Genomic DNA, 13,541 nt, shown 5'->3' on the forward strand with positions numbered 1-13,541 from the left:
TGGATCCTCCAAAAAAGGTTGATAGCTTATGAGTTTTTGATGAATCACATACTGCCTATAACATTGCATAATTATTATGTTTAATTTTAGAAGAATATGAATTAACTCGTAAAATATTTTCAATATCATTAGATAATGCTAGTTCTAATATCGCTTCTATAGATGAACTAAAATTTGTTTGCCAACTTGTTATTGGTGGTTTATTTTTCATATTCGTTGTGTATGCCATGTTTTAAATTTATGTATTCAAGATAGATTAAGACTTTTAGAAAATTATATTAAACCAATTAGAATCGCAATTTCATATTTATGGTCTCATCCATCTATGATGAAACAATGAGATAGATTTTGTAAAACTAATGGAATGAGACCTAAAAAAATTTCCACGTGATGTACCAACACGTTGGAATTCCGCATATCAACTATTACAAGATTCATTTCAATATAAAGATTTTTTATGTTTATTTTTTACAGAAAATAGTAATACTAATATATATTTATTTTCACAATAATGGAATATTTGTAGTAATATTTGTGAAATTTTAAAAGTATTTAATGATGCAACCGAACAACTTTCCGGTGTTTATTATCCCACTGCTCATTTAGTTTTAGTGAATTTTTGTAGTATAGTATTAATTTTAAATGAACATATCAATAATGAAGCTTTAACTTCTTGTATATTAGCTATGAAAACTAAATGGAAAAAATATTTTTATTTAATTCCTGAAATTTATTTAGTTGCATTTGCTTTAGATCCTAGATTTAAATTAGAAGTTTTACAAGAAATGCTAACTTTATACTATGACGCTTTAATTCCTATTAAAGATCCTTCTTCTCCTGATCCAGCTAGTATTATATATATTATTAGAAATTATTTATGTGATATTTATAATCAATATTATGTGAAATATGGAATACAAACTAATATTTCTGAAACACAACAACAAACTATTAGTACTAATTTAAAACTTTCAAAAGCACAACTTTTATTAAAAGAACGGACGAAACGTCCACGAGGATCCTCAAGTTCCACACAGGAACTTGAGAATTATTTTACCACTTCTTTTGATTTTAATGAAGCAGATAGTGAAGATTTCGATATTTTAAAGTGGTGGTCACAGAAGGCTCAAAGCTTTCCCGTTCTCTCCGTAATTGCCAAAGAAATTTTAGCATGTCCAGTGTCAACTGTTGCTGTGGAGCAGACATTCAGTGCCGGCGGCAACATACTAGATGAACGGCGATCAACTATGTCTCCCGACTCATTGGAAGCCCAAGCATTACTCGACGATTGGACCAGAGCCGAGAAAAGAATCCAAGGAATGCAACTTTCAGAAGACGAAGCCGAAGAATTTGATACGGAAGGAACGAATACAACGGGAGGAACGGGAGGAAATCGAAGTGAGTAATGTAAAAGGGTGCGTCGCGAACCGTGACAAACCGTGAACCGAACCGTGAAGCGACGGTTCTGAACCGTGAACCGTAACCGTCTTGGGCGGTTAAGGCTAAGGGTCGATCTGCCATGAACCGTCGAACCGTCGGTTCCGAACCGTGGTCGGGTCTAGACAGCAGTCACCAGCGTGAACCGGTTGAGCGAGGATGGTGCCTGGGTAGCGGCGGACAGGATTCAAATTTGGATGCGTGATGTTACTTCAATGAACAGACCGGCTCAGTTTAATAGGTCACCTCTTGTTCTTGGGAAAGGTATGATTAGAGCCCGCTGCCCGCCCCGTTTTCCTCTCAAATCATAATAGGTAACCTTTTTTTTAAGTACTGGTGCCAAATTATCCACTCCAGACACAGTTTAATTAATCCAGTAGTGTCTAATATAACTTGTCAAAAAATAAGCTATAATAGAATATGTCGGGCTTAGTTTAAAAATTAAGTCAATTTGGGCAGCCTCAAGTCCTCAACCCATGGGTCATATTTGATATGACTCAAGCTTAAGTTTTACTAGCCACAACCACGGTCAGATTCAACGATCCTTGACATGCCCCCAAGGGCTTGACGTGTTGGCAAAAGGATTGGGCGGTCACCCAAGCATTAGGGGCTCGATACCAACGCAATACATTTTTGGATGTTTGCGGCGCCGCGAGCTGGGACGTCATATTCAGAGTCACATGTTTCTCTGATTTACTCTAATGGTCGATGATAAATTTTCATAGAGTCAAATAATTCACTTCCAAAATTAATCAAGTTCTAAGATCTAAATACCCGATCTAGAAAAAAAATAATCTCTAACACTTTTAAATCATAATTCACCTTCTTATTAGTTTATAAGTACCCTTTGGATCATACTCTTTATTATCCTTTGTTAAAAAAAGTATTATTCTTTCAATTTCTTTATTCGTTCTCTCGTCTTGTCTTTTTTTTATTAATCTCTTTATTTTCACAATAAAAAATTAAAAAAATGAAGGCTTCTAATTCTGATTTAGATCTAAATGATTGATGTTTCAATCGATTGATATCAATTGAGAATTGAACAGAAATAAGTTGAATTTGACTATTCGATTCAACTGATAATATCATGTTGATTGATGGTCAATATCAATATCGATCAAAAATCAAATAAAAATTTATCGATTTAGTTGTTCAATTTGACTAATAGTATCAATCGATTGATGGTTGACATCAATCAACTGATGTCGATCTTGAATAGAAACTTATCGATTTAGTTGTTCGGTTTGACTGATGACATCAATTGATTAGTGGTCAACATCAATTGATTGATGCCGATTAGAAATTGAATAAAAATTTATCGATTCAATTGTTCGATTCGATTGATAACATCAATCAATTAATGGTTGACATTAATCGATTCATGTCAATTAGAAATAGATCAGAAAAAGATCGATCCGATTACAATATTCAACGGATTATTATCAATTGATTGCTCGGACAAATCAATCAATTGATATTCAAAATATCAACATAATTATATAGATTTCAAAAGATTCAGAAGTCACAACTCCACGAGCTCATGTTTGAAATAATTGTTGGAGACTATATCAATCCACTGGTGTCTGAAATAAAGCTTTTAGTTCAGTTCGAGTTAAGCCTTAATATAAAAACAAAGAGAGAATAGTTTGAAGGCACAACTCCCATCTCAAGCTAATGTTTTCCCGTTAATTCCTTGTTGAGAAGTTCTTGAGCTCAACCTCCTTCATTGGTGAAAAACATTTGAAGAAAAGAAGCCAACATCCACGAAGAAACCATTGTAACTTCTTTTTGCATCATTTCCTTTTTTGTATTGTGTTGTAATACTACTATAGAAGGTTTCTCGACAGATCTTGTCTAAAAAGAAAAAAAATCAATATAGGTGATAGAATGCTAAGTTAGCCTTGGACATAGTCATCTCAAGGGAGGTAGTAAACCAAATAAAATCACCCGCGTTAGCATTGTGTATGTATTGTGCTTGTTTCGCTTTTTTGTTTTGTTAATCTCAACGACGAAGTGATTAGAATTATTCAACCCCCTTCTAACTTGCAAGATCCTAATAAAATACACAATTAGATATATTTCGTGTTAACCTTCGAATGTGACAACTCACTTTGACACAATTTAATTATTATTAAATTGTTATTTTTTTGAATATGATTATTAATTAATTTCATAATTAAAAGGTACATTATTATAAAATGATTTATGAGTTTTATTTTTTTATTTAACTTAGAAGATTTTGAGTTATATATATATTATTAATAATATTTTTTAGTTTTATAATTTTATTTTTCAAACTTCTTAATTTTGAATTTTTAAAGGTTGAAAATTTTTTTATTTTTAAAATTCAAATTCAAAGATTGATTTTTCAAATTTCTGATTTTTGAAAATTGATTGTTATGAGTTTTAATATTCAAATCTAAATTTTTTAAATTTGAAAACTTATTTTCTTATATTTTAAAATTCAACTGTTGATTTAAAATTGGAAAACTTATTTTCTTTATTTTAAAATTTGATTTTGGATTTTTCAAATTTTTAGATTTTAAAAATTATTTTTCTAATTTTGATTATTCTTGATTAACTTTAGATCATAAATAATTAAATTTAAATTATGATTAGTCAAAATTTGAATTAATTAATCCTAAATTATCTTAATTAATTAAATTATAATTAAATTTTCATTAATTGAATTATTTTTATGATTAATATTTTGATTGAGCAGATCTAGGTTTTGATTGATCTAATCAAAATTTAGATTAAAAAGCTCATCATTTTGATTGATCCATTCTAGGTTTTGATTAAACGGATCAAGATTTTGATTGATCCATTCTAGGTTTTGATTAAATGGATCAAGATTTTGATTGATCCATTTAATGTTTTTATTGACCTCATCAAAGTCTTGATCGACTCGATCAAAGTCACAGATTAATGAATTAAGTAAGATTTTGATGTGATTTAATAATTTAACTTTAAACTGATCATACATTAAAATATAAGTTTGATATCGTGCTCTTAGACTAATATTTATGTTGAAGATACTATTCACTTAGTTAACTGTTTGTTGTCGTTTAGTCAATTGATGGATTAGTTGACTATTTGTTATCATCTAAGTGATTAATACTGTCCACAATTGTAAAAACATTTCTCATAGTCTTCAAGTCAATTAGTTTAATCAATTGATTAACTAATACTCTAATTTTGATCTCTCTAAGACTTAAATTTCCACATACTAAGTCTGAAGCTTTATCATATGTCTAATATAGATTGATCTTGACTTAGTAGGATTTTATAATTGTATAGTATCAAATTAATCTCAATCTACTAGGACTTTCCTTGCCCAGAGATTCCTTATTTTAGAATTTCACTCATTGTCCAATCGTAAGCCAGCCTAACATACCAAGACTTCCACTATCTTGAATCCTCTCATTTCGGACTTCCAACCTTACTTAGCATCTAGTTGCCTTTGGCCTAGTAAAACTTTATCCCTTACCCAAGATCCAGTCTTACATAACCTACTTAGTAGGACTTTATCCCTTGCTCAAGATTTAGTCCTCTATAACTTGCTTAGACTTCAAAAATGATAGACATTCAATCACCTTGACCTATCTGGACTTCCGATCAACTATTTAACATTCAATCTTCTATGACCTATCAGAACTTTCCATCTATTACCCAATATCTAGTCCTTCATAATCTATCAGGATTTTTCATCACATTAACAACTACCCTTTCATGAACTATTAACATCAATCACCCTTAACATGTTAGAACTTTTATTGCATTCCTAACATCTAGTCTTTCATGACATATTAGAATTTCTATTGTCAACACCTTTGGAACTTAACTGCCTATGTTCAATCAACCATGATCCACGTGTATTTTTTCATTGTCAACTCCATATTGGACTTCTAATTGTCAAGCGCTCAATCAGTCATGACCTATTTGAGCTTTTCTCTTTTTAACTTTATGTTGGATTTCCAACTATCAAGTGTTCAATTAATCATGATCCATTTGGGGTTTTCCATATCAAGTATCTAATCAACTTAACCTAGTTGATATTTCACTCAAACCATCAAATATATTGATCAAATATTGAATCTCATTTCAAGCTTGGTCAACCTTAATCAAGGGTTGAGTTCACCAACAATTAAACTCTACCACCTAATGGGCTAGGTTAGACAATCAAATCATGCTTATAAGCTGATTGATAAAGATTAGACCAAACGGGGACAAAGTCATCGACTTGAAATAATTAGATCTAGTTTGTTAGAGATTATACCTATACTGAATTCATTGTGCAAGAGTTTTTTGACATGTTCATGTCACATGCCAAAGATGATCCTCCATTAATAGGAGCGAGTTGACTAGATTTATGAACTTCAAGGTCGTGACTAACTGCAGTTTCTCGATTTACCTCCTCACAGATGGTCGTGGGACCGACCGTGTGGGGCCGCTAAGGTGACGGATTCCAACTTTTGCATAAGAAAAGGTTGTGAAATTTAAAATTTATATTAAATAAGTTTAGTAACAGTTATTAGCCCAAGAAATCTAGAAGTTATATTAGATGCAATTGATAGCAAAAACCTAACAATTGACTCGTCTCAACTTGTTGGCCTCAGTGGAGATTGACACTGGGAAAGAAAGAGTTTCGCTAGGCCGGCCATTGAGAAATTAGAGAAGTTTCTAGATGTCTCTAAAGAGGGATAAAAACTTATAGACAATAATGATAAGTACACATTAAATTAAGATTTATTCAATAACACCTTAAAAATGAAATTATTGGTATTTCTCTTCTTTAAAACAAATTATTTACCAATGTGATTCAAAACATATTATTTTACTCCATTACGGACAATGAATGTGTTTCGTTTTCTTAATATTTATTATGATTATTTATATCCCTATTACAAATTTACATATAATTACTCTTACTTTGACAGTCAATAAAGTTTTTATTAAAACTTAGTTAAATGCAAAAATATGTTATATAATTTGTACGTATAATATATTAAAGGTTCTCGACAATTATAAAAATATATATAGGGGTGCAAACGAATCGAGTCAGCTCGTAAATTTTTCGAGCCAGTTCAAATAATATTTGATTTGTATTTAAAATTATCGAATTCGAGCCGAACTCGAACATGTTCGATAATTTTTCTAGCCGAATTCGAATCTATAATATTATGTTCGACTATTCGCGAGCCGTTTAAATTAAGACATTTCGAACTAAAATTTAATTTTGCTAGAATTAAGGTTCGAATAATTCGAATCGATCCTAAAGTTTGATAATGTTCGAATTAAGATTCGAATAATTCAAACCGAATTTGAGCTCGAATCATATTTTGAATCAAACTTGAACCAAAATTATTGATATTTTCGAGCTTCGAATCAAATTCAAATATCATATATATGTTTCGAGCTCGAATTCAAATATCAATATTTTTATATTATTCAATTCGATTCGACTCATTTCAATTCGATTCGACTCATTTGCACCCCTAGATATATCATTATTCATTCCTCTATTTTAATAGTTAATTAAATTCTTATTTAAAATTAATTACAGTTATAAAAGGTGAGGGTGAAGATTTTTTAGGCAAAACTAATAGGAGTATTTTAGGAAAATTGCCTTAAATTAAATTTTAATTAAATGAGAAGATGAATTTATTGCCATGTGGCTTAATTTATTGTGGCTTAATTTTAAGTAGATGTTAGAATAATTGTAAAATACAAAATTGTTATAAAAAAAGGTTTACAAATATACAAACAAAGCATGAGGAAATAAAATACGCATCTTTTCGTATTTGGATGGTGGCAATAAGCACAATTTGGTATAGAACGCGGCAAAGTAAAATGATCCGGTATAGATATTTAGTAGTGACAAGGGCAATGGGTATAAAGGAGAGTAGAGGCAGGAAGGTAAGGGATTGGTTGAGTTCAGAAACCCAACTCTTCCCTCTAATCTTGATAAAGTTTCCTCAAACATGGACTGAGCTCCCACCGACCTCAATAAGCCACTTCGAACGAGACCCAAGCTCCTATAAAGCTCGGCAAGCCTCCCTAGACGCGCCCTCGAGCTCTAGCCTTTATACACTCTCGACAACACTTGCCGAACTGAGGACGGGGTCTCGACTATAGCGATCGACTTCATGACAGGGCTATGGTTGTACCCGCCAACCTCATGATTTAGTCATACCCCTACTCTAGGATTTAATCTCAGGCCGAGGTCTTGGCTAGGCTGACTGACCTCATGAATCGGTCCCCGCATCATTAGCCGACTCATGATGTGATCCCGGTCGTACATGCCGACCTCATGACTTAGTCATGACAGCATATGCCTACCTCATGACTTAGTCTCAGTGGCAATCACCGACCTCCTGACTCGGTCTCAACATCATATGCCGACCTCGGCATCATGAGCCGATCTCATTCTGACAGTTGGATCTACGGTTGGTATGCAATATTTATAGAAGATCTGGCCGTCTCGCCTAATCCGGAAGGAATTAAACAAATCTCTCGGCAAAAATAGGAACTATACAAATAAACAGACAAAGTCCATATCAAGGAAGAATAGGTATAAAAGGATATTTCTACGACAATTGCGAGAATCTGATAGGTGATTTATTATAAAAGGTAACCCAGACTCATGGGCACAGGTATGCACACATGCAAACCCTATTTTCTTCAAGTCTTTACTTCTCTATGCAAAACCCTAACTTGAGCATCGGAGTGGTTTGTCGGGATCCCATCCTGGCGTCATTCTAACCTCCTCTTTCCAAGTGCTTTTCAGGTCCTCTCATATCTTTGGGCGATTCTCTTCGAGGAGCATGCACGTCAGCAGTACTGAACCGGCATTTAAACCATTCACGGTGTATTTGCCAGAATAAATTGGCGCCGTCTGTGGGAACACTGAGCTAAGACGTCACGATGGTTAACACTGGAGGAATAGCCGACGAACACGATTCTGCATACAGGAGTTGCGGCGACAGGATGATGGTAACACCAGAGAAGATCAATGAATTGGTCTCGCAAACCATGATGAAGGTATTACAACAACACTCGTTAATACCTCCTTCAAGAGTCCCGACACCATTGCCGGAAGATCTTTCCCCCCAAAGAACACGACCCGTATCAAGGGAAGAGAACAAACCAGTGTTACACCCTCTTCTCAAAGAGGATATGTTCCACGAAGACGACTCACATGAATCCAGAGTCGACCTATGCCGACCTAATTACAAAGGCAAGGCCATCATAGAAGAAGAGGTAGATACATCATACACCCCCTTTTCCAAGAAGATCCTGGAGCAGGAATTACCTCGGCACTTCCGGCAACCCCAGTTTGGAGAATACACAGGGTCCTCAGACCTTGAAGATCATCTGTGCCATTTTGAGAATGCTGCCTTGCTGCATCAGTATCCGGATGGAGTTAAGTGCCGCGTATTCCTCACAACTCTATCAGGCTCGGCACAAAGATGGTTTAGTCGTCTCCCCCCTCCTCTATCCATTCCTTTGCCGACTTCAAAACAGCGTTCCTCCATTAATTCGCCAGTAGCAAAAGGTATCAGAAGACGCACCTGAGCTTGTTCACCATGAAGCAGAAGCCGCAGGAGACTCTTAGAGAATACATCCAAAGGTTTGACAAAGTTGTTTGGGACGTCCCCTTGACGCCTACAGAAGTACTGACCAACGCCTTCTCTCAAGGGCTGTTAGATGGGGAGTTTTTCCGATCTATAGTGAAGAAGCCTCCTGCCAATTACTCCAAACTGCTAGAAAGAGCCGAGAAGTATATACATCTAGAAGAAACTCAACTTGCCCGACGAGGAGACAGCTCAGCTAGCTACAAATCAGACAAAAGAATTTCCCCTCCTAAACCTCAAAAAGCAGCAGCACCCGGCTTCTATGTGCCTGCCAGAAGAGAGGGTCGAATAGTGAATACGGTTTCTTCTTCCCCGGTTCCAAGAGTCCCACTCGGCAAAAGCTTTCCGAAGAATAGGTTCGCTTCTGCATGTATCACCAATCTTTTAATCATCACACCAATGAGTGCAGGCAGCTGGCACAGGAGATGGAACGGGTGATAAAGGAAAAGCAGTTAGGGAAAAGGACTTCGTCTCCCCCATCAGGGCGAGTTCCGTACAAATATCCTAAGCAGGAAACACCAAAGGGACAGACAGAAGAGGTTCAAGCAAGTCCTAGGCGAGGTAGGAGTATGGGAAGTCTGAAAAGACGTTCCCTAAGCTGCCGCAGGAGCATCATACAAGATGAAGGGGAAAACTGACTCGAGCTGACCAAACCCGGTCCGAGAACCCTCCTCGTCGGGGCGTCATCAACATGATCTCAGGGGGACCTGCAGACGAAGATTCCAATAGGGCCCGAAAGGCTCATGGAAGAAGACTAGAGAACTATGGCATTAGCACCAGGAGAGGTAGGACTGAGGGGCCCATCATCAGCTTCGGGCCGCAAGATCTGTTGTTTCCGGTAGCTCCGGGAGTACGCAAACTGATACTGATCATCGAGGCTAGTATTCAACACTATCTCCATAAACGATATTGCTCCGCTACGGTGCTAACGGATAGCAGCAATTCGTTTCCAAGATATAACGACGAACGTCTCAGAATAGTAGCACTCCAAATTTTGAGACCGACGAACTTTCTCGTAGGCTTTTTGACTCCGAATGCACTAGATGAGATGAATGCACAAGGAAGAATTGAATCGATGAATTCGATGATCTTTCCAGCATTTGGAGGGATCTATTTATACCAAATAAAGAGGTTGAATGCCCTTTGGAAGAGAGGATGTGTTCTTTGGGCTGGATCGATCTGGATGTCCAATCTGAAGGCTTGTAACCCTTCACATAGCCCACTTTAATCTTATCCATCAGATCTGAAGGGTTGTGACCCTCAGATCTCGTCTATTGTCATCAGCCATCGGATCTGGATCTAATGATCCATTTGATCTGACGCTTCAGATCAAGTCTCATCCCAAGCGGTCAGATCATGACTCTTCACGATCCAACGCTCCAGATCGCATCACAAGCGATCCATCACACCTTTTTGATCAACGGTTGCCATCCGTTCGCCCAATCAATAGTCCAGTCATCTCTTCTTGCCCACGTGGATGCCACATAGGCATTGCCACGTCAGATATGAGCCTGACACGTCACCCGAGTGCCACGTAGGCACTGCAATGTCATCTGGAGCATAAATTTAAGCTCCTCAATGCTCCTCGCGATGACGCGAAATGCAAAGTGCACCTACAAAGCGCCCATTGCGCACGTGCGCGCGTGGCGGGCTCACAGATGCGAGCACCTGCTCGCCCCTGAGAAGAGAGCACCTGGTATTTTTGTGTTAACTCCATTAACACAACATCATTAATAAGGAAAGAAAACACATCAAAAATTTTTGATGTGAGACTATTCTCCCTGTATTTCCTTATATATAACATTAATTAATAATTAATGTTTATTTGGGCCAATCTTAAACAATTAATTTCTCATTCACCCTTAATCAATTTTGAGCAAATTAATAGTCTAAATCTATCTACGTGAAACGTAAATTTCAATTTTGAAGTCAATTATGACTTTCTTCAATTGATGGCATTCTGATTTTAGTAACTTTTTTTCTAATTTGTGGAGAATTAAAATTGCACAATTCAAACTAGGTAGCCCAAATAGGGTTTAACAATTGGGTTGAGCTAATCATGTTTGATGCTACAATTGCACCTTGGTGAGTATGAAATGAAAATTTGACCAAAAGGTTAAAATTGAATTAAGGGACACTGCCCTGACCCTTTTTGCTTACATCAACAATGCCATTGCTTAAATTTCCAATCACCTTACACCTTAATTAAATTCAACATTAAAGGATGAGCCATTTGCTAACATACATCCTCAAATCCTCATCTCTTAATTAAATTCACATTCATAATTAAAATGAAGTGTTAATTCCTATTTAGTTTGTGACCTTATAGGTGCCTCCCAATCCCTATAGAAGGGGATTCAATCCTCCACTTGCTAACATACATCCTCAAAACCTCATCGCTTGAGCTCCATTGTTCAAAGCTTATTAGATCTTGTAACTATTCAAAATCAAAGTTCTTATATATTAAGAATGATCGTGGACAACCATGAGCACCTAGAGCATGTTTTGGTGAAAAAAATTTAAGGTTGCATTTTGGTACTTTACCCAGCTTTCCCAACATCGTTTCTTCAAAAGGAAACTTAACCGGCATCTACCTCCATACGAACAACAGAACACATAATTGGCATTCCTCTTGAAAGAGTTGAGAGTTATCAAATTAAGTGTCTGGATAATAAGGACGAAATATTCCATGGGTGGTTTACTTGTCTAGATGATAATAATGCAAAGGCAAAAATATCCAGTAGGTATAAATTTCCATTTTCTACACCTCTACTAACAAAAATTAGGTAAATGTTTCATGCAAAACCAAAAAATGAACAATTGCACCTGCTTAAAGCATGTAAAGGATGCTAAAAACCTTGCATTCATCCATAGCGAGCATAAAAGCAGAGAAGTAGTAGCACAAGAGAATGATATTACGAATACTAAAATGCATTCATTAAAGCCATTTACAAAGATATAATATGAAGGCAAGTAAATATAATAACACATTAGTAAAAATCCATGGAGATTCAATACCCGACGTCTGAAGCGCTGTGGTGGCTCTCGGTTCCTCCTATTAGTGCGAGACCTCACCCTGACAACCTTGGAGTGGATTGCGCAGGAGACACAATACTGCACCTTGATATACAATTTCGGAAGTGTGTATCCTAAGATTTTTAAAAACCTTTAGCCACCAAGAATGACAGATACCGACCAAATAATTCAAACAAAAATATAATACCATCATAGGCACACGCCTCTTGCACATCCCTCACAGCAGCTTGCTCCACTATATTCCTCACAAGAAACCTCTTGATAGCCTTGTCCTTCGTTATGGAATAAAAGTAGAGAATCAGCAGAAAATCCCGAACAGACCGAACAAAACAGTAAATGCAATCCTTTTCGCATGAAAAACCCAATCTTCTTCAAATGGGGAAAAAACGGAGAATAAGAGGAAAAGGAAAAACTATGATACCTTAGGGCAACACTTTCCGCAGTTGGAGCAGCGGATGAAGTTGACGTGGCCCCTGCCATGCTTGTTGCGTCCTCCGTTTCTGCGCTTGAAAGTCTGCAAAACGATTGCATAGAAATCGATCAGATTCATGAAGGGAGAGGACGAGGGCAGGTCGTGCTTCGATCGCTCACCATCTTCGCCGCCCAACTCCGACGTTTTCGCCTCTTCTAATTAGGGTTTGGGACAGCCAAAACATACTCGCTTTCTTTTTCACGCATATAAATATATCGATCGCTTGCTGTACATTGGAATGGGCCGAATAAATCACAGCCGTTTATTTTCTTCTTGGGCTTTTCATCGCAACAAAAAGCCCGTTTATTTCAACATTATTACATGCATGTTTTTAGTTCATGTATTCTTTCGACCATGTTTTTATTATTTCAATAAGACTTTTGTATTTTCTGATTCTTTAATTTGTTGTCTTTGTAATTACATTGCCATATTAAATAAGGTCGTCCTCTAGGTTGATCCTCATGAGGGCAGCCGCAACGCTGTATTAATAGGCGTTAATCAAGAGAGAGAAAAGAATGATGTGGCATATGAACGCGTTCAATGTTTTGAACATGTTCATGCGCAGTGAGGTGGGTTGGCCCACCACATGTATTTTTTTAAATTTTTTAGTGTTATAACATGGTAACGCGTTGCAGATGCTCTGAGGGTATCTTTCTCTGCTTGACTTAACGGAATAGTAACCCCAATTGTTGGCAACTTGCGATTTTAGTTTGGCTGAAAAAAAAACTCATTCGTTCTGTCATGTTCTTACAATCTGATGATAAGTAGTCGAAATATTTCCTAATTCTAAATAGTCGATGACTTTTCTTTTGTTTTAGTAATCATGAATAACTTTTAACTTTATGCAAAGGGGAGCAAATTGAAGCGTAAGTTTTGAAACCGAGCGAGTTGGTCGCGCATCTTTCTTGGAGAACATGAATAACACAATTGTTTCTTTTGAAAGACGCGGATAATGTAGT

At 36.3% G+C, this 13,541-nt stretch overlaps 1 protein-coding gene across 1 annotated transcript in view; it reads right to left on the minus strand.

Annotated features, from left to right (window-relative positions):
- Positions 1–12,758, minus strand: part of LOC141826507 (small ribosomal subunit protein eS26y-like) — a 14,049-nt gene extending 1,291 nt beyond the window's left edge. Inside the window, exons 1-4 of the mRNA XM_074713762.1 lie at positions 12,702–12,758; positions 12,532–12,624; positions 12,298–12,382; positions 12,093–12,223 (exon numbers count right to left, since the gene is read on the minus strand). Of these exons, the coding sequence (XP_074569863.1) occupies positions 12,093–12,223; positions 12,298–12,382; positions 12,532–12,624; positions 12,702–12,704 (312 nt within the window). The 5' untranslated portion in view covers positions 12,705–12,758. The remainder of the gene's footprint in view (positions 1–12,092; positions 12,224–12,297; positions 12,383–12,531; positions 12,625–12,701) is intronic.
- Positions 12,759–13,541: the final 783 nt, after the last annotated feature.

This window comes from Curcuma longa, chromosome 4 (genome assembly GCF_044706935.1).
Source record: "Curcuma longa cultivar G26 ecotype Majalengka, Jawa Barat chromosome 4, ITB_CL_G26_1.1, whole genome shotgun sequence".
In the NCBI taxonomy this organism is placed as follows: Eukaryota; Viridiplantae; Streptophyta; class Magnoliopsida; order Zingiberales; family Zingiberaceae; genus Curcuma; species Curcuma longa.